This window comes from Vicugna pacos, chromosome 32 (genome assembly GCF_048564905.1).
Source record: "Vicugna pacos chromosome 32, VicPac4, whole genome shotgun sequence".
NCBI lineage: Eukaryota > Metazoa > Chordata > Mammalia > Artiodactyla > Camelidae > Vicugna > Vicugna pacos.
This window is the reverse complement of record NC_133018.1, coordinates 19,574,980-19,602,088: the sequence shown is the minus strand read 5'-3', so window position 1 is coordinate 19,602,088 and position 27,109 is coordinate 19,574,980. Positions and strand designations below refer to the sequence as shown.

The window sequence follows — 27,109 nt, the reverse complement described above, 5'->3', positions numbered from 1 at the left end:
GTCTGTTCTTTTCCTGGAGAAAAAAAAAATTACAAAAAACAAAAAAACTGAGCAAGTACCCTGGCCGTAAACTTGACTTTCTACATCCCTTTCCTCTTTATTGTGGCCTCTCTTCCTCAAAGCCACCTTTTTGGACCAAGTTTAACAAGCTCAAAGGAAGAAAATTATTGAGTGCCTTTTTTTGAACTCAATAAAACCTTTTATTTACAGATAATACAAAATACTTCCTTTAACTTTCCTCATTTTCTGTAAAAGTGTGCTCTTAGTCACACAGGCCAGGAGGAGAGAGAGAATGGGTCGGTGGAGCCCAGCCTAATGTATGGGCAGACAACTCAGACCTTATGTTCTACAGATGGGGGAGCAGCAACGTAATCTCCATGCACAAAGCTCATCAGTCAGCCAATAAGCGTTTCCTGAATGCCTCAGCTGTGTTCAGTGCTGAGTTATGTGACGAGGTCAGTGTGGTAGGATGCCAGCATGGCAGTTGCCAGACTGGGAGCCTGCAGACCTGCCAATTACTTGATTTCGGAAAAAAACAAAAACTTCCTCTTCTTAGGGCCTCAGTTTCTCTGTGTGTAAAATTAGGAGGCTGTAGTGGTTAACCTCAGATTTTGATTTCTTTCAACTAGAGTTGTGGCAGATTCCAAAGCAGGATAATGAGTTTCCAGACTCCTGGATCTTGAGAAGCTTCGAGATGGATGGGGAGATGGAGCTGTGGCACCCTAAATTGTGTCATTTCTGAACCTGCACAGCTTGGTCCACCTAGGTATCTAGGCACCGTCCTCTGAGTGGGTGCAAAGGGGCCACTCTCGTGGGTTCTTGCTTATGATGCTCCACCCATACTGGTTTTTCTGCCATTCCCTGAATGAACCAAATGACCACACGACTCAGGGACTTTGCAAATGCTGATCTTGCTGCCTTGGGTTTTCTACAGGAATGCTGGCCATTCTCATTCTTTTTGGGGGGGCGGTAATTAGGTTCATTTATTTTTATTTTTTAATGGAGATACTGGGGATTGAACCCAGGACCCTGCGCACGCTAAGCATGCGTTCCACCACTATACCCTCCCCACCCTTTTAATTCTTCAGATCTCCTTAAATGTCATCTTCTCTGAGAGGGCCATTTTACTACTCTCTCTAAAGAGAGTTATTCTCTTACTTCAGCATTCACATCCTTCTTTGCACGCTCCCAGTTTGTAACAATTTTTAATTGTTTATTTGCTTCCCCTATTAGCCTGTTAGCTCCGTGTAAGCCAGAGTCCTTTTTATTTTATTCAGAACTGTATACCCAATTCCTAGTCTGCATAGTAGGTCTCAACAAATCAATGTCAAATGAGTGACTTGGCAGCTCCACAATTCCAAGGAACCAAAGGCATCTAAACTTGTTTCCCCGTGAAGCCACCTTCGTCAGGCTGGGCTTCGGCTGCAGGAACTTCCTTCCCACTGCCTGCTTTCTTTGGATCTCGGGATTGCTTTTTCTTGAAGAAAAAGAATTTTATGGCATCATGACGCACTTTTCTGTGCCGCAGTGACATCATCACCGCCGCTCGCTGCGTCACAAGCCCATCCCCAAGTCCCTTTCCCTTCCCTTAGAAGCCCCCATCCTTCCAGAGACATCCCTCCACCCCCAACACTCGTCCCGGCATGTGCCCAGCCGACTACGTCACGTCCGCCCGCCCGCACTGTGATGACGTCACGGCCCAGGGCTGGCGTCACGTGCCCCCCCGCGGGGGGCGGGCCTTGAGGACGGTGCTTCCGGTCGGCGGAGCCTGGTGGCCAGAGCGGCGGCGGCGGCGGCGGCGGCCGAGACGCTGGGATGGCGGGCGCCGGGAGCGAAGCCCGGTTTGCCGGGCTGTCGCTGGTGCAGCTCAACGAGCTGCTGGAGGACGAGGGGCAGCTGACGGAGATGGTGCAGAAGATGGAGGAGGTGAGCCGAGCGGAGGCCCGAGGCGGGGGCGGCGGGGGCGGCGGGGGCGGCGGGGCCTTGAGAGGGGCGCGCGGAGCCGGGGGCCCGCGGCGGGCGGCAGGGGGCCGGGCGCGGAGGCGGTCGCGGTGCCTCAAGTTGGTTTGAGGGGTTTGGGACGAGAAATGGGCTTGAGACGGGGTCAGGGATGAGGCGACCGAGGCTGGGGCGAAGCTGGGAAAAGCGTCCTGGGACGGGGCTTGCGGGGGCTGATGAGGTCCTGAGGCCGAGGACCGAGGCGGCGAGTGGAGCGGGAATTGGGGAGCCTGGAGTGGGCACTGGGGGACGTATAGGGCTGTGGCTGAGTCTGGTGGGGCGAGGAGGGAATTGAGGGGTGGAGACTGGGTTGGAGAAGTTACAGGGGTCAGTAGTTGAGGACTAAGGGTGCCTGAGACCGAATTGAGGGGGCCGAGGGCTATTTCTGGGCAGGGGTGGGGGGGCTTGAAGGGAAGGTTAAGAGGTACAGGGGGACTGAGGCAGTTATTGGGGTCTGAGAATAGGTTTTGAGAGGCTGAGTGGACTAGCTGGATATGAATCTTAGGAGAGGATTGGGGGTTCCAAGGATGGGTTTGAGGGAGCAGCGTGACTAGTTGAGTCTGGGAGGTAGTTCTGAGGTGGGCTTTAGGGTTGGGCAGGGGTCGCCGAGGTTGGGAGACACGAGGCCAGGGACTACCTAAGTTAAGATTTGAGGGATCCGTGTATCTGAGGAATCCTGAGTGTCAGAGGGGTCATCCAGGCTCTGACTCCATTTGAAAGTGGCCTTAACAGCGTCATCTCTGGGGCTCTTCTCCGCTGTCTTATGAGTGGGCCTAAGGCAGCAGGATCCCCCTTCTCCTGAGAGTTTCTTCCCTCCAGGGAAGAAGGAAATGTGGTAATTCTAGTATGGTGGCTTTGCCCCACAGTGTCCTCACCTGCTGAGGCCAAGCAGGATTCCCTTAGCTGTTTTTTTCGGAGAAGATAAACTAGTGGTTGGGGGCTGACAGCCGACCCCCACCTCCTTGATAGTGAGGGCCTGCCCAGTGCCTGGAAGGCATGTGCCCACAGCTGTTTCTGTATATGTCATCCATCCCTTGTGGCATGATTTGTTCTCAGGGGTAACTGACTTCACTCTTGCGTTTGCAGCGTGTGCTTCCTTCTCTTCTTTCTCCCAACCTGAAAGTCAGTCCTGTGAGTCTGGGTCTTCTCCAGGGAGGTGGACCCAGGCTGATCCAGCTCTCCCCAGCCCATCTAGCACTCCTACTCCTTTGTCTCTGAAGTCTGCGCCTTCCCACGCCTACAGGGCTGAGCTTCTCACCCAGAAGCCTGTGGGGGTGCTCTTGGCTTTTTTTCAGAAGAGGGATTGTTCCACACCAAGGCAGCCCCCTTAAAAGGGGGCTTGTATGGAGGTTGCACATTCAGAATCACTGGAAAACCCTCAACAGACCATTGTCCTGAGCTACAGAGAGGCCACTGTAGTAAGATGGTATCAGTCTTTCCATTAATCCACCCCTTGTATTCACAGGCCTTGCAACTTGGCACATATAACGTTGTTCTGAGATGCAATTTACCCCATTTATGGTCTCCATGTGGCGCTTTCCATTTTAGAGAATAATAAGTGACAAAATCCATCTTTCTTGACTGAATGAGAGTTTCATGTCTCCAAAGAAAGGAAATCTTTGCTTAGTCTCTGCTTTTCAGTTGCCGGGAGACCTTTTGTTGATTGCCAGCGGGCATCTTTCTAGTTTAATAATAAAATGATAGGTATATTTCTCTAATGTGTAACACCACCTCCGAGTTATTTTACTGTATGTGACTATCCAGTTTCAATGCGAACAGAGTACTGTAGTTGTGTTAGTAGAACATTAATAGAAATTGCCTTTTAGTGGAGGGAAGATTGTGGAAAGAGTCAAGTCATTCTGCCGACTCTGGCTGTTAGGGACAGCTTCCCTTGTTTCCTCTACCTGAGAATCTGGAGATTATTTTTTAAAGGGAGAGGCAAATTAATCTGGCAGGATTTTTTTTTTTCTGAGTAAAGGTGACCTTCATACCAGAGCACCCTCCATAAATACTGAGGACTGTGTCTTCTTGATTAGACCTTATGGTTAAGTTAAATGACTCAGGAAAAGTTTGTTCTTCAGGGTGTAATGCTTTTAAAACAAGGAAACTGAACGTGGAGGCCAGAATACCTTAGCCGGGCAGCTCTCCTCGCCACGGTCAGTCACCCTTAGCAAATCCTGTTGCCCGATCACGTGTGGTGCTTTTCTGAAGGGACGGGTGTAACGTAAACAACCGAAATTTTGGTCATGGTAGTTTCACTCAGCTGTTCATGTATTTTGGGGAGGCCGTGAGACACAGTGGAAGAAAATACTCTGTGAACTGTCCACTCTTGACCAAATGGCACATTTAGGATATGGTGTTAAAGAACGCTAGAGCTCTGGAATCATATATTCCAGGCTGGGTGACTGCAGGCAAGTCATTTTACCTATGTGAGTCTGTGCTGGGGAAGGATATATGAAAATACTTATGTCATAGAGTTGATGAGGGAGTGTGTGAGAGAGTGCATGTTAAGTCCTTAACCCAGCCTGTAGTTAGTGGTCAGTGAAGAGTAATTGCAAAATCATTTATAGTTATCTTTTTAGAAAGATCACTGACAATCATGAATATTGATCATCCTGGGGAGGGTACAGCTCAACTGGTAGAGCGCATGCCTAGCATGCAGAAGGTCCTGGGTTCAATCCCCAGTACCTGCTCTAAAAATAAATAAATAAACAAACCTAATTACCTCCTCCCCCACAAACAATAAAAAAAGCTTTAAAAAAACCCTGCTTAAAAAAAAAATTGATCATCCTGACCAGTTAATAGGGTCTTAGTTTAAGAATTTGAAATAAATTTTAATTTGCCATTAGCTTAAGAAACAGTTTCACCTTTCTGTGGACAAAATGATAAGGTATCTCAGTAGGACTCGGATGAGACAGTAAATGGAACAGGACTTTCACAGCATAGAATCTCTGACTCTGAACCAAAGACTTTTTTTTTTAATTGGCAGAATGAAGTGTTTTAAATTGTAGAGTAAGGCTTCTTCAAGCCTGAGGGGCTATTTTGTGGCGACTGGAAAGTGTGGCTAGGTTTTGAAGGCTGAATTCACTGTTAGGTTTAAATACAGCTGTGCATTATGCTTCACTTAGGTTGTTTTAATTGTGGCATCTGAGCTTCAGTCCAGCTCAAGATATTCAACTCACGTCGGAGCTGTAGGCATTCTCATTTTCCCTGCCTGTGTGTTTCTTTTCCTGTTCCTCCTACCTATATGCAGTTCCCTAAATGTGGTATACCCTTCGTGATCTTGTCTTTTGCTCTGGGCTGATGTTTCCTATGCACACGTTTTTATTTTTATTTAAAGTTATTTTTACATGGCAGTGGAATGCGCCCTTCTCCCTCTGTCCATATTAACCCCATTGGATTTGCAGGGCACTCCCTTAAAAGGAACTGTCGCTTAGGGGATTAGGCAGCTAAACCCGACCTCTTGGGTCATTTCTCCCAGTGTGCTTTCTGAGGACATGCTGGTTGGCTGGTGTTAACTAGTGATTCACTAAGGGTTCACATTCAGGATCTTTGTTCCCGTGGCAAGTGAAAATGCCCACATACAAAAACTCTTGAGGGTCTGAAAATCAGGTTGCTTTGTGGAAAGTAAAGAGTCTGGTCTGGAAGAAGCTGTTTCCTTAAGGCGTGTTCTGGTGTGATTTGTGTGGGGCTGCGAAGCCACTGCATGAATCATAATGGCTCATTGAAACGTACCAACCTTGCTTCAAGTCCAGGGACTGCTTCCTGAAACAAGCTCTGAACGCTGGTGGGACTGGTTTTTAGGAGCTAAGATTTGAAACTCTTTTGAGTGTCTACTGCTGGAGTTTGTTTCTGTTCACGTTCTACAATCATTGTTGTGTATACAAAGGCTTCGGTTTTCATGTTTAAGTCTTCTCTTCCGTGGACCTATTGTGTCTTGAGTGAAAAATTAATGTGTGTTGGAATATTTTCTGAAATGCAATTTTATCTGATTTTATCTTTCTTTTTAAAGAAGGCATCAAGATTTTGTGGAAGCAGCACAACTGAGAGTTGTGTGACTTTATTTCAGTATTTAAACTCTCTGTGCTTTCACCGTAACGTGAGGGTAGTAACCAGACCTGCCTTTTAGGGTTCTTGGAGGCTGAATGGAATAGCAGATGAAGTGCACTGGGGGTGGTATAGTACAGAACTGGCTTTTGATACCAGCAGTGTGACCTTTGGCAAGTACTCAGTCTTTCCATTTGCAGTTTCCTCATTGAAAACAAAGGGGATAATAACAGTAACCTACTTCATAGGGTGGTTGGGTGGATTAAATGAGATAAGTATTTAAGATGCTTAACATGGTATGTGGCACAGAGTAAACTCAGTAAATTGTTATTGTTAGCTATTATTGCTAAAACTAAAAGGCACATCTTTGCTGCCATTTCAAGAATATTCCATTTCAGTTCCGTGGTTCTGGAGCACTCACTGTGCGCGAGGCATTGTTAAAGGTGGAAACGTGACTAGGGCACAATCCCTCTGTTAGAGCGTGGGGAAGAAGCCAGGTCCACAAACATCCAGACTACAAGACAGGGTAGGTAGGGAGCTTCAGTTTGGGAAGATGAAAAAAATCATGGTGGTGATGGTGGCACCACAGTGTGAAAGTGCTTAATGCTGCTGGAAGTGTGCACTTAAAAATGGTTAGAGTGGTAAATTTTATGTTGTGTATATTTTACCATTTTGCTTTTTAAAGAGAATAAGATAAAGGTCACATGTGAATTGTAGGTGACATTGAAGATTAGGTGAAGAGTCTTTCAAATTAGGTCCCTACTGCAAGAGATGGACTTTGATTAGGGGGGTAGATTTAAGAAAATAAATGGTCAAATACAATAATACCTATAAGAGGATGTAGAATAATATAAGGAACATTTGTGTGCTTGCCAGCAGCTCCCCACCCACCAGGGAGCCACTGTCTCAAATTCGGTATTTATTTCTGTAAGGAGGACTTTGACAAAGTAGGGGCTCAGGAAAGAGTGACAGCCTGAGCACAGGCACTGAGCAGGAAACCACGGGACAGCTTTTATGACTTTGAGTTATCGTCTTTCGCCAGATCAGATTTGCTGGTGAGAAGGCGGGTGACGAGAAGTAAGGCTGACAGGGCAGAGCGCCAGGGTGGGAGCTCAGTGGTGGTTAACTTAGTAGCACTGAGTCTCCATGGCTTTTTGGAGCAGAGCAGCAGTGGGATGGGAGGTGCACTTTAGGAAGACTATTTTGGCAGCAGGTGTGGGCTGCATTGGCATGGGGAGGTTTAGGAAGACCAGGTCGGAGGTGGAGACAGACGTGCACAAAAGGAGAAATCAGAATTTGAGCTAGAGTTCTGGGAGAGGGGATGCAGACCAGCTGGCTCGGCCCCCTTCACACCTGCTGCCCTTGCGGTGCTGTCCCCCAACCCTGCCCACCGAGGGACCGCATCATCTTTGCCCTCCAAATGCTGTCGCCTTCTCAGTCACGGACCCATGGTCCCTTAGCCTCCTGTATACCTCTTCTGTGGTGCTTGACACACATTTTGTGAGTTACCTCTCTGTGTCCCTGACTGGCCTGGGAGCTCCATTTTATCATGTTTATCTTGTGTCCTTGGCACCTAGCACATTCCTGGTGCACAGGATAGAGCCCATTAGTGAAGTGCGTGGGCAGAGATCGCTGGGCTTCAAGTGGAAGCGAGTAGGAGAGTGGGCCAGCGAGGAGGGGGGAGGCGGTCCTCGAGGCTGTGGTGGCCTGGGTGTGGGGGACACCAGGACAGCTACATGGCATCCTCCACAGGCAGTGGGAGTGCCATTCTGGAGTTCAGGGGAACAGTCTGCTTAGAGATACAAATTTGAGGACTAACTTCTTCGAAGCACTTGTTGAAATCAAGGGGAATATAAAAGTTTGAAAGGCCTCTAGGAGTATTGGTGGGTTGGAAAAAGGAAAGAGATGCCATCGAAGGACAGGGAGAAACGGGTCTGATGACTTTTTTATGCACGGACAGGCTGACATCCTGTCACAGTGCTGGTACCGTACAGACTAGTCAAAGGTGGAACCGAGAGCAGGCTGAACTTGCTTGCTGCACCACGCCCACCGTGTGCAGAGATGAGGTGCTCTTAAGCTCAGCCAGCTTCGTTGTAGGTTTGGCTTTTATCACAGTGTTTGTGGCGTAACGTTGCTCTGGGGATCATGCCAGGTACTCGGTGCATGGTTATCTGTAAGGACCTGCATGTCACCACGGCTCACGTATGTGATCGCCGAGGCTGGAGTTCCAGCTGATTTGCTTCCTTCCTTACCTGTGTAGGTTTTCAGCTGCTGTCAGTATTCTGGAAAACCGTCTCACCCAATGGTACAAAGACAGGAAAGTTCTTTGCCGAGTTTCTTCACAGGGAAGAATACAAGCAGAGCGGTAGTCGCGAGGTAACGCTGCAGTGTGTCGGGAAAGCTTTTCAAAAAAGCATTTCTCATGAAATTGTGGACAGCGTTGTTCATTACTGTACCAAAGAGTGTATGTGAAAAGCAGATGTTCGAGTGGTTGTTATAGTACAAGCAGTATCATGGTTAATGTTTCTTTCAAAGCAAATTTTTTATTATCTTTAAGGTTAGTTAATGGCACCTTGACGTTATATTCAAACCCATAGCCCAGGGCCTGGGTTGGCAGAGGGACGGAGTAAGTGCTAATTAATGTTTGCCATCAGACAGTGGCTTTCATTAATATGAACACAGCCGAGGTCAAGAAGTTTATTTCTTTACTCAACCTTCATGGAGCACCTTGGGGATGTGAAACTGCTAAGCAACAGAGTCTTCATCTTTCAGGGCTGCACAGGTGTGCAGAAGCCGATTTCACGGAACAGTGTGAAAGCAGGGATGAGGACACGCCCTACTGGGAGGGAGACCCAGTGAGCCTTTTGGGGGCTGGGGGAGATCAGCGGGAATGTTTCCTAGAGGAGATGACTCATGAGCTGTGATTCAGAAGGTGAGTTAACCAGGTGTTGAGGGAGAAGGGCTTCCAGGCATGGGGCTGAGCCGCTGGAACAGGCACCCAGGAAAGAAGCAGAGAGCGTGTGCACAGGAGTGTTACAGGTCTTGCTGGAGGGACCAGGGCAGGGACCAGACCAGAGGCAGGCAGAGACCAGATGGCCCCAGAGCTTCCTGAGGGAGCTTGGGCTTCACCCCACATCAGAGGGAGCCACTGGGAGATTTTAAGTCAGGGAGTGGTGCGGTCACACTTGGCGATTCACAGGAATGATTCACGCAGTGAGCAGAGGGTAGATTTGAGGGGCTAAGACCAGAAAGCAGGGAGATCATTCAGAAGGCCGAAAGAGGATTGACAGGAAAGATTTTCAGGCAGCCCAGATCTCTGACTTGGAGGGCTCACGCCGGCCTCCTTGCGCAGCCTGCCGCTTTGCCGCTTTGCACAGGGCTCAGGTAGCAGCACACTTGATCCTGTGCTTATCCATCAGTGGCAGGATTTTTAAGGGTGTAGGGAAGAACTAGTAGGGCCAATTACACCTTCAAGAAATAAATGAAGCTGCACAAAAAATGTAAGATCAGCTCCTAGGCACAGTGGTTAAGACAGGATTTGGGTTGCTAGACTTCAGACACAAATTAACCTTCCTAAATGTCAGTTTCCTTCTCTCTAAAGTGCGTTGCAGTAATAAATGCCCAGTAAATGAAGCTGTGACAGTTGTTAATGAAGTGGTTGGGATCGTTGGATTTAGGATAGTGTATCCCTGATTCCGTGGCTGTTAATGGTGATTATGTTAAAACCTTCCATGATAAAAAAATTTGGGAAATTGGTCTTTAAGAGGGTTTTTTTGTTTTGCTTTGTTTGGTTTGGTTCTTAACTGCTTGTGTGCGTTGCAGTATTTCCCACACTTAACTCAAAGGCAGAACTCATGGGAAGGGAGCTGGGGTCCCTGGGGGGTGCTTTGGCAAATGCTTATTTAAGGGATAAATGTATCCATCTGCTTCCATAGCCCAGGGGTATTGGTTCATCACACAGGGCACACAGTTACTTGATAGTGATAATTCTGTCTCATCAGAGGCTGTCCTATTTCATGTACTCTGTTTAAGAAGGCAAGGAAGTGTATATAGTATTTTAAATTTCTGATCCCAGTTGATCAAACCTTTAAAAATGACATTCTTATTTGTTATCAAAAAATTTAAAAATACAGAAAACTACAAGGAAGAAAAATATAATCACAATGTAATACCACCATTCATAAACACTGTTAAACATTTTATATGTTTTCTTTCTGTGATTTCCCCCATTGGGCTCATTCTACATATAGTTTTTGTCTTGTATTGTTTTTTATCTAAAGTTATACTCTGGGCATTTTCTCTGTTTTTGAAAGATTCTTACCTGACATGATTTTTAATGGTTGCATGATATTTCATCATGTAGGTTTGCCATAATTATGTGACTAGTCCCTTATTATTGGATATTTAGGTGCGCTTTTTTTTGCTTTCATAAATTATATTGCAGTTAACATCTTTGAACATAAATCTTAAAAAATCAAAATTTAATAATTTTTTGAAAATGAGTTAAGTCTTAAGTATAGGCAATTCTTTTAGTTATTCCCAAATCTTATTCCCTGCATCAGATATAATTGCGTTTTTTTGGTTGCAAAATTTAAGTAGAATAATTTAGAGTAACTGATTCTCCTTTGACTAATCCCTTTCTCTACCCACAGACTTAAAAAAAGAAAATCTCATTATTAGAATAGCATTTTCTCATACTGAATAGAAGATGAATAATTTCAGTCATGTGAGAGTAAATTTTATCTGTTAAACTGAATTCTTGGGTCAGGTGTTGGAAAGTTCATGTCACGATGTATTTTAAATGGAAAAGCAAAATTGTCGAAAGATGTAGTCTTTTTTTTTTTCCCCAAAAGATGTAATACACATCCGGGATCTACCTGGATGGACATTGTCTTATTTGCACCTGTGTAAAGACGAGCCCAGAAAATCCTCATCCATGCTTTTCTTGTAGGTCGTGGTTACGGTAGAGAAGAGGGGGAAACCCCAAAACTCCTGCCAAACAAGAGAATGCTTTGGTTGGTTGCCCTGGCAAGAAACTACTGCTAAGAAAAGCAGAGTTTGGAAATTCTGTCTTCCATAGGCTGCTTTTCTTTTGGAGAGGGAAGGAGGGGTCTGGGTTTTTAAATTACAGTAGAAGCTATTAATTGACCTCACTCCACTTAACTAAAGTGTCCTTGCCCTTCATCAGATGTAACGACGGACGCCCCCATCATGACTGGACACCCCGGCACTTCTGCTCCCACACCGCAGTTGTGTAATTACTGAGTCACATGTGTTTGCTCTCAGATTTTTATTTGCTATGGCAACTGATGAACCACGCGTGAAAAGAGAGTGACAGCTGTAAGCTGAGTGATTTGAAAGAGTTAATTAAATAGTGTGATTCCCTAGAAAAAAAACTTGCTCGTGAGTTAGGTGTGGACTAGATTGGGGAAGAACTGAAGATTCTCGAAGGTTTCTGCTCTCTTCTTGCTTGTCCAGTGTCTTTAAGTTCCCCACATGGGAGGATGTGATCTGGGTGAGAACTTTCGAAACTTGAGCTAGCGGATCCTTTCTTTAAGAAGATCTTTGCCTTAAATGAAAAAATGGGTAGATGTGTATTCTTAAAATTTTATGTGCTTAGTGATTTACTACTTTAACCAGTAGCTGACTGGTTCTGATAATGGGAAGTGTGAGGGCTTCTGCTTTCCTGGCTCACCTGCTGTGGAATTCTGATTCTGTAGGACTGGGGTGGGGCCAAGTGTGACAGGCCCCTTTTAGGAGACAGGGACAGAGGCAGATAATGTGATCAGTTTGGGTCCCATCCTGCCTTCTGCTTCTCACCCCTTTCTTACTTCACCAAGTCCCCAGGAATTACGAGGCCAGTGATACTAGAAAAGTAACATTTATTGACACCAGTATCCACACAATTCCAAGAAGTAGGGAGGTCTTGGTTTTTCCCTCCTCTGAATATTAGGTAGTAAGTCTTCTAGGAAAAACAAAAACAAAAACCAGCAGAACACCTTGATGTGTTGTGCCTGCAGAGGTAGAAAACTTACCAAATTGTGTGTCACCAAGATCACTTGATTCTTCCTTGGGACTTGTCCATTTATTTTCAAGCCTAGCTTTTTGCATTTCTGTGGTCAGTTGAACTTAAAGTGAATAATATACTAATTTTTAAGGTGCAAGCCAGCTCCATATGAAAGGGGTTGGTTGAGTCTCATCCCGTAGCCCTCTGCTTTCTGAGAGCAGCAAGTTTCATGTCAAAAAGAAGGATTTTGACATCAGTGATCAGAAATAGCAGCCTTTATTAATCTAATATGTTCTGTTTGTTGAGTGGTTGTTTTGGTGGAACATTTGATAAGCAGCTGGCAGATTTCCTTTCCCAAGTAGGCTGTAGCCTTGGAGATGGTTTCACACAGCCCACGAGATTGTTGTATTTTAGAACAGTTTCATAATGTTCTTCAGTGTATTTTTTGTATTTTCAGATCCTTAATTTTGTTACCATGTTAAACAGAGTCCAACTCAGCAACTGTTTAGTTTTTTCATTAATAACTCAAGAAACTTTTGGGGTGAATCAAGCCACATTGGGTTATGTTTGCAGCTCACCCCTGGGGTGTTGTAGGCTTGGATTACAGGCTCCATCTGAAAGCCTGCCTTCCATTGGAGAGCTCTGGTGAAAGCAGTTCATCACTGGGAAGTTCTTTTCACTGAATAGAAGACGAATTTGAGTTTTCTGATGACCTAACCTTTAGTATTAAAGCCCAAACTCCAATTGCATGTGACTTTGGTATAATCTACCCTGAAATGTATTGGTGAGCCAGATCAAGTGTAGCACAAAAAAACCTTAAAGGAGGTGAAGTTCACCTGGTTGGACCCGTGCCAACCTTTTAATCACCTAATCTGTAAGCCTGCTGTATTTAAAGTCTTAATGCAACCTGAACTTTTCTCGTAGACAGTACAGGGCTAAGATTTCTTTCATTCTTTACCTTTGTATTATATATAACTTTCTAACTTTATGTGGAGAGGAAAATATCAAAATCAAAATAAATTTCCCACCAAAAGTAACCAGTATTTCTTTGAGAAAGCAGGTCTAGGCTGGGGGCAGATGTGGAGATGGGTCTGGGACATCTTGTTTTACCAGAGAGCAGGGACGCCGGCAGACCCCTGGGGTGGGCGTATCAGCCTAAGAGCCAACTCAGAGTGTCTCCTACTGGCCGTGGACAGTGTGAGGATTAGAAAGATTAATGACCACAGCTGATTGAAACACACTAAAAAAATAAAAATCTGTTACATAGTAATGATACCCCTCAAAAGTTTATTGGTTGTTTTTGGAGGTTGCTTGATCATTAACTCAGTCTTCTAAAAGTTAGTTTTAAAAGTTGGGGGGTGGTGCTGGGGCAGAATCAAACATTTATTCTGCTTTTCCTGTGTGAATTATTTCAGATACTCAAACAGATGAGGCAAATGCTCATAGAGGTATTCAAGCCAATACATACGTTAGATGAAATTAAGGAATTTTTAGTAAGCGTAGTTACGGCATTGTAGTTATAAAGTTCTTACCCATTAGAAAGTGGGGACTATAGATGAAACAAGATTGGCAAATGTCACTAATTGTTGAACCCGGGAAAAGGGCACACAGGGATTCATTATATTCATCTAAGCTTTTGAATTGTGTTTGAAATACTGTTAATAAAAAGGTAGATAAAAGACAGAAACGAAATGCAGGTGATTATTGGAACTTGAAAATACGGAAATGGTAGTCGACTGGATTCTGTACAGTAGAGTAGATTCTGTGGCGTAATTCATGGCATAAACACATAGAAAACACACCGTTCACGTCACAGCTCTGGAGTTACTTCCTGGCCCTTGTGACTTTGGTGGCCTGCTAGACCTCCCTGGGTTGTATTTCATTTCTCCTGAGTAAAATGGGGACACGTTTGCTTCCCCCTGGCTGCGAGGGTGACGTGGAGACACTGCAGGAAGGGAAGGCGGCCCCAAGCCGAACCTGCAGCGAGCGCTCAGTGCTCGCAGATGCGGTGGAATGAGTAAGGTGCTGATGAGAGAGAGGCTTACACATCACTGCTGGCAACTTGTCTAATCAGATCTTTAAATTCACATCTATTTTGATTTTTTTTCTTCTTTTTCTCTCTTGAGCCTTTCATTTGAAGAGCAAATGAGGCTGCAGTCCAGAGTGAATGGTGACCCCGGAAGCTGGGTGATGGTCAGCTCCCAGGGCCTGTCTCCAGGGATGGTCTCGACACGGAGACTCACGTCCCTGAGGACAGACTGTGTTCTGAGTACTCTCTGCAGAGCCTGGCACACGCTGGTGCTTGATCAGTAGTTCTTGAAGGAATGAATAAATGAATGAATGAACGAACAAACCGCCGTGTTGGAGCATGTTGTTGTGGCTGATAGGAGCTATAGTCTAGGTACTAGAGTTTGTGAGTGGTTTTTAAGCAACAGATGTACAAAGTATAGGGGCTTCCAGACTGTCTCGACCATAACTGTACTCTCACATTCGGATGTGCTTTCCAAGAGGGCTGAATTTCCGCTGAAGGGAAGGGCGGTGTGTGCCCCTGACCCACGTCTTAAGTGTCTCCACGTCCATTTTGCATGTCTGATGTTTCTCTGCAGTAATGGGTAGTTTTGCTTTAGAACACTGTCAGAATCTTAATTTTTTTCCCTTCCACTTTGCTCCCAGCCTTTATCACTCCTGTGAAGTAGGTATGAAAACAGTTTCCCAATCAATACCTGGTTGTTTGTAATAACAAGCATAAATCTGTGATGTTACCATTTAGACGTTTATTGCAAACATTCAGAGAAGCTAATCTTTGAACAACTTAGCGAGATTTTAACGATTGACAGTGGCCTGAGGCCCCTGCAACCGAGAGTCCTCCAGGTCAGGTTGAGCAAGTATTTAGCGATAGGCCAGTTGTTGTTTTCCTGGGTATGGTGCCAGGTCCTGGGCATCAGGAGTGAAGAAGATACAGTTCTCCTCTTAAGGGGCCTGATGTTCTCATCAAAAGGGTGAGAGTGAGCTCAGACATCATCGTATTTCATGGGAAAGCCGTTCATGTTGTATCAGTCAGGCCTCTGGCAAGACGCAGGGCGAGGGGCACTCAGCTTGGGGAAGGTGGGTGTAGACCCCCGGGCTGGTGCAGGACTGGCCGCAGGTATGCACTTCTCACAGGCCTGAGGGGTGGAGCAGGGTGTGGCAAGAACCAGAGAAGGGGGGAGAGGGCTGCTGGGGATGGCAGTGGGGATCTGGTCACCTACAGCAAACCCATAGGGAGGGGACCCAGAGAACCCCCTCCTCATTTCATTCTCCTCCCACCCTCAGTCCCCATCGCTGAATCCAACTAGAACCAGAAGGCCCGTGGCCTGTTGAAGTGGTGGATGAGGGTCGGCCATTTGGCCACGGGAGCACAGAGCAGGATGGAGAGTGGGTCTCGAGGAGAGGGGGAAGATTCCAGCCCTCCGTTAGTTTCCTGTGGATACCGTAACAGATTACACCAGCTTGGTGGCAGAAAACAAGAGAAAGTTATTCTCACAATTCTGGAGATTAGAAATCCCAAATCAGGGGTGTCCACACTCCCTATGGAGGCTCTAGGGGAGAATCCATCCTTTTCCTCTTCCGGATTCTGGAGGTTGCTGGCCTCGGCTTGTGGCTGCATCACCAGTCTCTGGCTCAGTCTCCATGGCCTCTCTGTGTCTTCCTCTCTGTGTGTCTCTTTTAAAAGACACTTGCTGTCGGATTTAGGCTTACCCACATAATTCAGGGTGATCTCGTCTCCAGATCTTTAACTTAATTACATCTGCAAAGATCCTTTTCCCAAATAGGGCCACATTCCCAGGTTCCGGGGATTAGAATGTGGGCACATCTTTTTGGGAACCTTCACGCAGCCCACTACAAGCACCTGTCTCTCCCAGGAGAGTTAAAACTCCGTTGTGACACAGTGGTAACTGTTGGTGTGACTCTCTTTAACTTGTCTGCAGTCAGCCGGTGCTCTGTGAGGGTGGGGTCCTTGCCTACCTCGTTCACTCCTGTCCCCATCACCTGCCCTGCCCAGAGTCAGCACATAATGGTGCCTCAGAAAGTCCTTTCCTGGAGGAGTGTATAAACAAATGAACAAACAAGCACTGTGAACTACAATACAGGGTGAAACCAGAGGTGTGCTCTGTGAGGTCACAGAAAAGCTCAAATGTCATTGTATTTCATGGGGAAAGCCAATTCAGTTATATTAGTCGGGCCTCTGGCAAGACGGGGGCACCCAGCTTGCGGGAGGCATTTCATTAATAAAGGCATGCTTTACAAGGAGGCGGTGTGAATCAAGTGGGTGTGAGCTGTGCCTCAGGGAGTGCCCGGTAGTCAGGGAAAGAGTGTAGCTTTGTGCGGGGCTGTTGGGGCCATTGCCAGGACAGAGATTTGAGGAAAGAGGGCATTCCAGGCCAGGGAGCAGTGTGAGCAGAGTCGCTGGGAAAGTGTGTTTTATCTACTGGACAAAATGTTTACTTGTTAAGTGAAATGGGATTGTTGGCTTTGTGTAAATACTCGGCCTTCCAAGCGTGGTGGGAGGTGAGAGGGTATTTTTATCTGAGTCCCCAGCCCAGATTTTGAGTCCTTACTAGATTTTGAGCATTTAAAGGACTTCCAGTTACGATTAAGAGTTTCCATTTGTTTGTTGGAATTTGCCAACATAATTCAATAATGTCATTTGCTTTGTTATGATAAGAATTATATTATAGTGTAAAGGGGGGAGTAGGGGACCACTTTGAGTATTTTTTCATAAAAAGATGTAGCTTGGAAATGGGCAGACCTGCCCACTTAATGTTTAGGAAGTGTTCGGGAAGGCACAACCAGAATTATAGTTGAAAAAGCAGACGGGCCAGCTTGAATCAGACCTTCACACTGTAGAAGCACCTGGTTTGGAAAACATCCCTTACAGGCCCAAACCTTGACCCTGCCCTGGCCAGCGGGGTGCAGTCTTCCGCCCCCTCCCCGAGTGCCTCTCACTGGTACCCGCTGCGTGTGTCATCCAGAGGGGAGGTGATGTCTGCTTCCCAACTTTATTTTCTACGACACTCCCTTGGCCCAAGTAAATAAATAGCGACCTGTGCATTGGCGGTAGAACATGCAAGAATGTCATAGAAGCCTCCCAGGAGATAAAGGGGTCTCCACTCTGCCTGGACAAGTATATATAAATACCTTGTTTTCTTTTTTAAAAGAAAGGCAGCTAATTTCCCTAGAGCCTCTGCCCCTCTGGTTCTAATACCTAATAGATTTTTTAAAAATTAAAACATAAAGCAAATTTACACATGCTTATTATAATGAATCAAACGCTACACACAAGTAGAGAGAGGAAAGTGAAAAAGGCCACACCATTGAGAAGTAGAACTTTGGGTGTTTGTCCTTTCAGACCACTCTGCTCACGGCAGGCAGAGGGGCAGAGATCCCTGTGCAGGTGGCCCTGCTGTCACTGCTGCTGCCACGTGTCTCATTTTTCTTTTGAGTGTGAGCAGGAAAGGAAACTAAGTAAAACCGAGTACGTTTATAAAAATATTTCCTTACCACAGATTATTTCCTGAAAAGATTTCTATATGGTTAAGAAAAAGGATCTTGAGAAACCATCAAGAGGTTGGGACCCCATTTTCAATTTCAGGTCCTGTGGCTCTGTCCGGGCCCCCTGGAGTAGGGTGGGCCTCGCCGGGCGGCCTCGGGTCGGCAGGACAGACCTGGTCGCAGACTCGAGGCTGGGCGGGTCGGACAGCAAGTGGAGCGTCTGGCCACGTGAGCCGTGCTGTGTCGGGTGCCGTGTTCCCCAGCAACCTGACCCTGCCAGCCTGCCTTTGCTTTGCGAATGACAGAGCCAGGCTGGCTCTGTCCTCCCTGGTTTCCTCGACTGGAACGGTGGAAGGCAACATCAGGGAGGAAGGTCTTTCTCCACTTAACGCAGCGTCAAAGGTGTGTCTGGGGCCAGAGGTTGTGTTGGGAGAGTTTTATCAGAGGCCTAAGAGGCTTCTCCCCGCCTCAGCACACGGGCCCTGGCCATCGTCCCCACCACCACTGTTCCCCCCGGCCCTGTCCACCTGGAGAGTGCTCTGGGTGTGCCCTGGGTGGCCACTTAGAATTTCCTGATGTTTATTTACAAACATCCGAATGCTCAGAGGATAAGAAGATTACAGCCAGCATAATGGTTGTCTTCATCGGTATTTGGTCTCTTGCTTTTGTGCATCCTGTGCATAACACCCCAGAGAGGGAGTTTGACCTGACTTAGACTCTATGTAAATGAGATGCATCTGTAGGTGTACTTTAATGGTGAAAACTGTGAAGCAGTGATGCTTAGCTGTACATTGAGATCACCTGTGGGGCTTTGAAGACAGTCTCCAGGCCTGGGCCCCCTCCTGGAGAATTGGGCTGATTCAGGCTTGATCTGAGCCTTGGGAATTTGTTGGCACCCCCTCCCGTTCAGGTAGGTGCAGGTAGACCTGGCACGGAGAACCCCAGCTGTAGGTCACACTAGATGTTGCGCTGGGATTGTGCCCCGCTTCACTGGACGCCAGAGCCTTTCCGGCGGTCACCTCGGGAGACCTGTACTTACAGTGCTGCCTGCGCTTGAGACGGAAACATCCCACATTCAGATTGTCCTTAGATCCAGGGTGAGAGAGACCTTCCACAGATGGAGTCCCAAGGGGCTTCATTAAAGGATTTGGGGCATTTGTTGCTTGACAAACACGGCTCCTCTATTTTTTTTCTTTTCAAAAAACTGCATTTTGTTACCCAGCTTGTTTGCCAGACCTGGCCTCAAGTGACTGGCTTTTTGGGGAATAGGGTGGGTCTCTGATTCATTCATCACATCCTTGCTGAGTGACTAGTATGTGCTCAGGTGCTTGGCGCGCCCTGGACCACAGGATGGCGCCTGTTGTTAATGCTGCAGTGGGGAGGCTGTGAGCGGGACACAACCCCAGTGCTCACTGGGTGCCCTTTGTGGCAGGAAAGAAGTGGGTGCTGTGACAGAAGGTGGCTGCTGGCTTAGGATGGCCAGGGAGGCCTCTGCAGACAAGGCGATAAGCTGGGGCCTGACCGTGAGGAGGAGCCCTGGCTGTAGGGGAGAGCTTGTGTTCTCACAACTGCCAGGTGGGGTGCGTGAGGACCAGGTCGCTCCAGGGCTCAGAGATCAGGGTGTGTGACTGGTTCGTTCCATTTTCACTGGTTCTCAGTTTGATAGGAACATGCCTGTTCCTTTCAATTCTCTGGGCTTGATTCAGGGCCTGGCAAATAATCGTTGCTCGGTAAGTGTTTATTGAACACAGAATTGATTGAGTCAGAATGATAGGGTGCTCGGGGCAGTGGGTCCTCACTGTGACCTTGAACACCTGCCCCCCCATCAGATGAGACTAGTGGGAGCAAAAGATCTCATCAGCAGTTTGTTTACAATTAAACTTTAAATTTTAAGATAATTGTAGATTCACATGCAGTTGTAAGAAATAACAGAGGGAGCCTGTGTACCTTTCGCCCAGATTCTCCCAGTAATGACACCTTGTACTCCCGAGCCAGGGGCCTGACACCGATACGGCCAGAACAGGGAACCGTCGCCGCAGGGACCTGCATGTGGCCCTCTTACTGCCACTTCCCTCCCCTCAACCACAAATCTGTCTCCACTTCTGCAGTGTGTCGTTTCAGGAATGTTGTATACGGGGAATTCACAGAGTCTGTGACCCTTTGAGTTGGTTTTTCTCACTCAGCCTGCTTCCCTGGACCTTCATCCAAGTTGCCACATGTCTCAGCAGCTTGTTCTAGGTCTGTGCTGTGCCCCGTGCTGTGGGTGTAGCTCACCTCGCTTAGCCGTTCACCTGCTGAAGGACACCTGGGTTGCTTCAGGTTTCTGGCTGTTACAGATAAAGCTGTTCTCAACATCCACAGGCAGGTTTTTGTGTGAACATAAGTTTTCCTTTCTCTGGAATAAATGCCCAAGTGTACAATTTTTGGGTGACGTGATAGTTGCATGTTTAGTATTAAAAAGAAATTGCCGAGCTGTTTTCCAGGGTGGTTGTACAGTAGTTTATTTTTATTTGCTTGTTTTTTTTAATGGCTAAACAAGGAGAGACTCTTCTGCAGGACCACAGGATACAGGGGCCCTCAGAGCTGCTGCGGGTCGGGGACCCGGGGGCCAGGGGCGCCCCCAGGACCATTACAGAGCCCTGTAGGACCAGGAACCTTGTTTAAACTAGGCCTTTCCAGCCGCCATTGTCCTTGCTGGCTAACAGCAGCGAGAAAGGAGAGTGTTTCTACTGCTCTGGTTTTTTTAGTGCTGGGCTAGAGGCTTAATTTTCTATTTTAATTTAAATTCCTCTTTAAACCAAGCCTAATCTTGAGGGCCCTGCCCTGTCATCATGCAGGAGACACAGATTATGCATCTGCTGAGGAGGGTGGTCAGGGCCTTCTGCTGGAGGCTTGCAGCCAAGGGCTCTTTCTTTGTTCTCTCACACGTGCGCGCGCTGGGAGCTGTGCACGCGCACAGAAAGGTATGGCTGGAGGGGGAGGGGTGCAAAGCGGAGGCAGTGGGGCCAGGAGCCTGCAGTCCGACCAGCAAGAGGAAGGAAGTAGCAGCAGCGAAAATAGCCCGGGTGGGGTGGGGGCAGAAAACACTCGGGGGGGTGGGCGGACATGAGGTGACGGGTGTGGAGAGCTTCTGAGAGAAACGGGGCCGGGCTGCCGCGGCCTCAGACCCAGCGGCCTCAGACCCAGCAAGCGCATGGCCACGGCGCCCATCGCGGGCTTGCAGGGGTCGTGGCGAGGGAACCAGATGACGCTGCGTTGGTGTTTTTGCTCTTTTACTCGAATCTGCTTTTGGTCACGATTCATAAGGAGTTCCTCGCTGTTTCTCCCCTCTCACCCCTGGGGTCCCAGTGGGCTTCTCCACCTCCCACATGACCTGTCACCTCCCTGAAGCACAGAACAGAACCCCTGATGGGGAAGTCACTCCCCCTCCCCCAGCTTAGGTCGCTGCGCTGAACTTGGCCAGGAACTGGGGGGATCCCGGCTTCCTCCCAGAGCTGGCGGTGAGCGTGGGGACAGAGAACAGGGTCACTGAGCAGATCCCATCCCAGGGTCTCAGGCTTTGGTATTTAAGGTGATGACTAAATTTGAATTGATCCCCTACCAACTGGCCCTCCTCTAATGCAAAGTGATTCTTTAACGTCTCTGGAATAGCAGCAACTTGTTTTGAAAAGATGTAGCCTGAATCTTTACAGCTGTTCACTCCTGTGAGCGCAGTGGCCGCGGTGAGGAATCCCTGTTACAACGCGGCTGCTGAGGCCAGAGCCTCGGGTCCCCAGACAGAGCCTGGCCTGCAGGCCCGTTGGGGAGGAAGCGGCCCCGCTCTTTAAGAACGGGGAGCAGTGTCCAAACTAGACGTCGGGGCTGGAGTCGGGGTGGGGGCGGCTGCCTCAGCCAAGTGCAGGCCAGCTCGGTGGCCCCGGGGGTGGGGCTTGAGGACCAGAACTGCTCCTCATCACCCTGTATGGTCCTTGCAGACGCAGAACGTTCAGCTTAACAAAGAAATGACGCTGGCCAGCAACCGGAGCCTGGCAGAGGGAAACCTTCTGTACCAGCCCCAGCTGGACTCTCTGAAAGCACGTTTGACCCAAAAATACCAGGAACTCCAGGTGCTCTTTGAAGCCTATCAGATAAAGAAGACCAAATTAGGTAACCTTTTTGGGGTGATCTTTCAAGAATAAAGAGTTGAGAGAAGGGCACATTTTCAAGCTGTTGACCTACTAGGAAGAAATATTATGGAACAGTTTCAGGTTAAGACAATGATTACTGTGAAAAAAATAGTTCATGCAGAGGATTGTGTCACCAGTTTGGAAAAAGAGACTTGACTACTTTTTAAGCAAAACTCCACCTTTTCCAAACAGCATAGAGAAAAGGCAGCTTTCTGAGTTCTCGTATACAGCTCATGTCTTATCCTCTGAAGGTTAGGCTCTCACAGTTAATGCTGAGAAATATTTGTCACTGGAACATTTCAATGTCACACATTAATTTGCAGCCGTTATGAAGTGATGCAGGAATTGTTTATTGTTGAGGCCTGAGTGCTCTGGGATAGCTTCAGGGAAACTCTGAGATAGAGAGACGTTAAAAATCATCCCCTTCAGTGAGATTTACAGTGGTGTCTGGTACTGTAATCCCTGCATCTCTATAACTGCAGTAAAAATTTACTATATAACGTGTCCAACCAGAATAAAGACTGGCAACACCAGTGCTGGCGGGGGTGGGGCTCTTCCATCGCTGGTGGACTGAGAACGGGAGAAACTGTGTGGCAGTACCTGCTACCGTGAAAAGCATGCAGACCCTGTGGTTCAGTAGTTTGGCTCCTGGTGGCTCCTTGGTGTATCCCCAACAGAAATGGACGTTCACGTCTGTCAAAAGATACACACAAGAATGTTCGCTAAGCTTTATTTGCAATAGCTAAATTTGGAAACAGTCTAGACGTCCATCTACAGAGTGTTGGGCAAGCTGTGATGCTTACACAATGGCCTGCCACACGGCCAGCTTGTGCAGCAGCACAGATGGTCTCAGAGGCATGCTGTTGAGTGAAAGAGGCCAGCGCGGAGCACACCCAGTGCGATTCCGCTTCTGTGAAGTTCAGAACCCGGCAGGAGTCTCGAGTGGTGGTGGTCAGCGCCTCTGGGAGTGGGCCTCGGAGTCTTCGCAGACATTCCGAGTCCCCATCTGGGTGTGGTGGTTGGGTTTATATATGTGTACAAACTCAGGTCATACACTTAAGATATGTATGCTTGATGTATTTATGTAAGTTATCAGAGAGCCAAAGGAAATACATAATGGGGTGATTGCACGTTACGTCATGTGTTCAGTCGTGGCCTGTGTCATAGGGCAGACGTGACCCTGGCTGCTGTAACGCCCCCACCCCTCCTCGGTCACGTGCACTCCCTTCTCTCCTGGATGTTGAAGCCTTTCCTTACAGCTTCCTGAAAAGTCAGCTCAGTAGGTGTGACTCTTCTGTCGCCTTTCCAGCTAAAGTGCGCTCTTTCTTTGAAAGGGAAGCGGGAAGGAGACTAGGGGAGCATGCTGTTGTGAGGGGCTGGGGGTCATGGTGATTTTCTGGGGTGTGCGGATGCCCCCTCACCCCATCCTGTCTCTTACCAGATAAACAATCCAGCAGCGCTTCCTTGGAGACCCTGTTAGCGCTTCTCCAGGCAGAAGGGGCCAAGATCGAGGAAGACACGGAGGTAAAGCCAGCCTGCCGGGCGGGGTGCCCAGGGCACAGTTCCCCGGCCCAGGCCACTTTGGGCAGTCAGTCCATCCTTAGGTCCTCTGGTTCTCCACGGCCAGGAAGTGGTGCCTCCCAGGCGTGCAGGCTGCACGGGAGTGCGCCGGGAAGATGCCAGGCCAAGGTCCTGGGGGAGCAGCAGGGTGGGCTGGTCCTCAAGTGAGGGGCGCCAGTCCCTGAGTTACCATCTGTCTGAGTCAGCTGGTGGGGCAGGACCCGTGGGCACGGCCAGCTGAGCACCTGAGTAAGCGATAAGGAAATGAGTGGGTCAAAAGTTGTGCAGTTGTAGCAAGTTAGGCCCATGTGCTCTGATTAACTGTTGGGCAGCGGGTGGGGTCCTAATGGGCAAGTTTCTGTCCTGCTGACCCCTCGTGGGGCGAGTCTGTCGGGACGCGGCCGGTGGAGGGAAGATGTCAGGAACCCAGCTGCTGAATGATTCCCTCTCCAACGGACGACCCAGCAGCTTGGGGCTGCTGTGCGGCCCCCCTGCCACCGGTCCAGTCTGTGGCTCTGGAGGGCAGGGCAGACGGGTCCAGCCCCCCTCTTCCCGCTCACTGCCTGGGTGGGGGCCCCGCTGAGGTCAGCCGGGGTCGGCGGCGGGGACGGGTGTTGGGAGGAAGCTGGCCGTGCCCGTCCTGGTGCCCGGGTGGTGAAGGGAGCTTCCTTCCCTGCCGCTGACGTGCTTGTGACTGGGTGTCTCCTGCTGCTTTCAGAACATGGCAGAGAAGTTTCTGGACGGAGAGCTTTCTCTGGACTCCTTCATTGACATCTATCAGAGCAAGCGGAAGCTGGCCCACATGCGAAGAGTTAAAATCGAGAAGCTCCAGGAGATGGTGCTGAAGGGGCAGAGACTTCCACAGGCTCCGGCTGCTCTGCCGCCCAGGGCACCAGAGCCGGTGCCCGCCGCCCCGCCCTACGCCACCCCGGAGGCCAGCGGGCCCCCCTCCGTTGTGCCTCGGCGCATCCCGCCCCCGCCACCCCCGGTGCCTGCAGGACGCCTGGCCACGCCGTTTACCGCCGCCTTGGGCTCGGGACAGGCCCTCCCATACCCAGTGTCACAGTGCCCTCCCCTCCCCCCCCGAGTGGGCCTCCCTCCCCAGCAAGGCTTCTCCTCGCCCTTCGTGTCACCATACCCGCCGGCTCTGCCCCAGAGACCCCCGCCCCGACTGTCTCCGCACCAGCCGGGCTTCATCCTCCAGTGAGCGTCCCTCCGTCTTCCTGGGAGACGCCTGCGCCTGCCGACCGGGGCTCTGCGCACGCGGAAGCTGTGAGCACCGGCTGCTTGACTGGGGGCTCCGGTGCCCGGACCCGCGCACCTGTCTGGTTTTAGAGCTGTAGGTCCGTGGTAAGTAGACGTAGAACCCTGGTTTTGGACACCTGGTTGGTTGTGTGCTGGGCCTCTGCCTGGCACCCCCGTGGCCACGCCAGCTTGTGTTCTCGGTATAACTTCTCTGTCTTTAGTGTTGATGAACTTACGCGTTTTGGGGAACAAAGCCTCCCCCCATTGCCACTTTGGGTCGTGGTCCTCCCGTCGCAGCTTTATTTAATAAGCATGGTTCATCATTTCTGCTTTATTTTCAAAACGGTTCTGTGTGTCCCAGCCCACCACCCACTGCAGCCCCTGGTGGGGGTCGGTCGGGTGGGCCAGCCTGGAAGGTGCTGACTAAATCGGTGCGGGGAGTTGTCACCCCCCCACACCACTCCCCCTAAACCCTGAGGCTTCACAGCTACCTGCAGAGTTTGCACTTGGCCCACTGCCATGCCCAGAAGCCAGGCGAGTTGTGGCCAGGTGAGGAGACGGGTGTGAGCTGGACTCTGCCCAGCTCCTCTTCCTCCTGCACCTCGAGCCAGCCCCCGAGGCTTTCTATGAAGAAAAACTCCCCCATATTTTTACTGTGTGTGTAATTTTCCTGTTTTATATTGGGAAAGAAAACTTTTTTGACACTTAAGATCATTCAGGGAAACTTTATAAAAAATGCATATATTGTTCTGAGCAGATTGAGATGCAGATAAAGTGAATGCAATTTCCTTTCTTGCAAGCAGTGCACGGGTCGCACTGCAGGTGCCTGTGCTGTGCCTTAGCTTCACCTGGTGCCAGGGAGGGGCCGGCCAGGCTGCGGGGCACTGACACCAGCTGCTGCCCAGTGTCCGGGAGGGGCTTGTCTGCGTTTGCTGTTGAAGGAGGGAGAAAAGCCTGCCCGCCTCTGGCGGGGCCTCGGGGCACAGGTGGGGCGGGGGTGGGCCTGAGGGACACCAGCAGCGTCTCAGCTTGTCTGGAGAAAGCCCCCCCCTCGGTGTTAGAGGGTGCCCACCGGCTCCGATGCTCTGGCCGTGCCCCAGGCTCTTCCTGCCCCTCCGGGTTCTGTCCACATGTGCCATTGTGTGAATTCCCAGGGCCCACCTGCCTGTTGACAAAAAAAGCCTGTGTGCTGAGTTGTGGCATTCCTGGCCCCGGCCTCGACTGCCCAGGTGATGGAACACAGGCAGAGCTCAAACGGGTCTGTCCCAGCAGACCCCGGGCGAGGCCACCAACCTTGTCCTCAATTACCAGACATTTCTACTCCTGGACTGGAACTCTACTGTATCAGAACTGTTTCTAAAGAAAATAGCAGTAAAGGACAATTTACTGCCCTGCCAATCAGGTGGGCCTGCCACGTCTGCATCTCAAGAGCCGTGCCACCCACCCCGTACCTCTGCCGTCCACCCCGCTGTCCGGAGTGCCCACAGCCCACACGGGGCTCAGCCAAACGTGTGAGCTCGGCGTTGATGTGGGGACGGGGCTGCCAGCCTGGCCGCACCATCTCCAGGGCCGTGTCTGAGCTGTGGTTGTAAAGCTGTTAAGACCCTTTTTAATAAATAGAGAATTGTTAATAACAGAATTGTTAATAACAGCCCTGTCGTTTATTTGCCGGGGGATGTTTGTGATGTGTTTGGTTTTAGAATATCAGTAATCAGCATTCCAACAGGGAAGATGCCTGGTGTGATTACTGAAGTTAAACTAAAGGCCACCTTATGTGTCTTGCTTGCCCAGGTTCCCGGCCCTAAGGGCAGTGTTTTAATCAGGAATTCTCATAAATGTCAGTAAAGGGCAGAAAGACTCATGTTCCTCCTGTGTTGGAATGTGTCTTCCAAGGTCATAGCTGCCCTGCCAGGGCCTCTGAGCAGGGGACTCAGTGTGCCCTCGGGGCTCAGTTCCCTCCCTCCCTCCTGTCTGTCCACAGGACCAGCTGCACAGCTGACGAACTCTAGTTAGGAGAGACTGCTTGTTTCAAGTCATTGTTACAGTTCTGCGGCTGGCATGTTGCTCTGGGGACTTGCCCACGGGTGTTTAACGGGGCCCGCGGCTGAGTCCTACACTGCTAGAGGCTGGAACTCACCTCTGGTTCTCTGTGCCCTGGGACCCTCACTGCCTGCCGCCCCTGGGAAGGACTTTCCTTGGTGTTGGTGGAATGTGCAGAGCATGGAGACAAGCGTCCCGAGACGTCTCCTCTAGCCGGTCCCTTCCTGTCACGTCTGGGAGACACTGCAATGGTTTTCCTGTAAGAGGGAACCATTTCCTGAGAAGTCAGTTTGCTTTTGTTTAAGAGAATGTGTGACAGTTTTCTCCTTTCCCAGTGGCTGCCAGGAAGCTTCCGGCCAAATCTGTAGTTCACCCCCAGTGGGGGCGCTTGGCTCCTTCTCACAAGCCATGTCTGATCCCTCCCTTCTCTGGGACCCTTTGCTAGTGAGACGGTCCAGGGAGGACCGAGGGCTGGCCTGAGCCAGAGTGGGTGGTGGGCACGCCGAGGCCAGAT

At 49.3% G+C, this 27,109-nt stretch overlaps 1 protein-coding gene across 1 annotated transcript; it reads left to right on the top strand.

The window, feature by feature from the left end:
• Positions 1–1,752: 1,752 nt before the first annotated feature.
• Positions 1,753–26,194, top strand: VPS37B (VPS37B subunit of ESCRT-I). The gene is made up of 4 exons (XM_072953575.1): positions 1,753–1,926; positions 21,559–21,730; positions 23,192–23,274; positions 24,029–26,194. The coding sequence occupies exons 1-4, from the start codon at positions 1,816–1,818 to the stop codon at positions 24,515–24,517; spliced, it is 855 nt and encodes a 284-aa protein (XP_072809676.1). The 5' UTR covers positions 1,753–1,815; the 3' UTR covers positions 24,518–26,194.
• Positions 26,195–27,109: the final 915 nt, after the last annotated feature.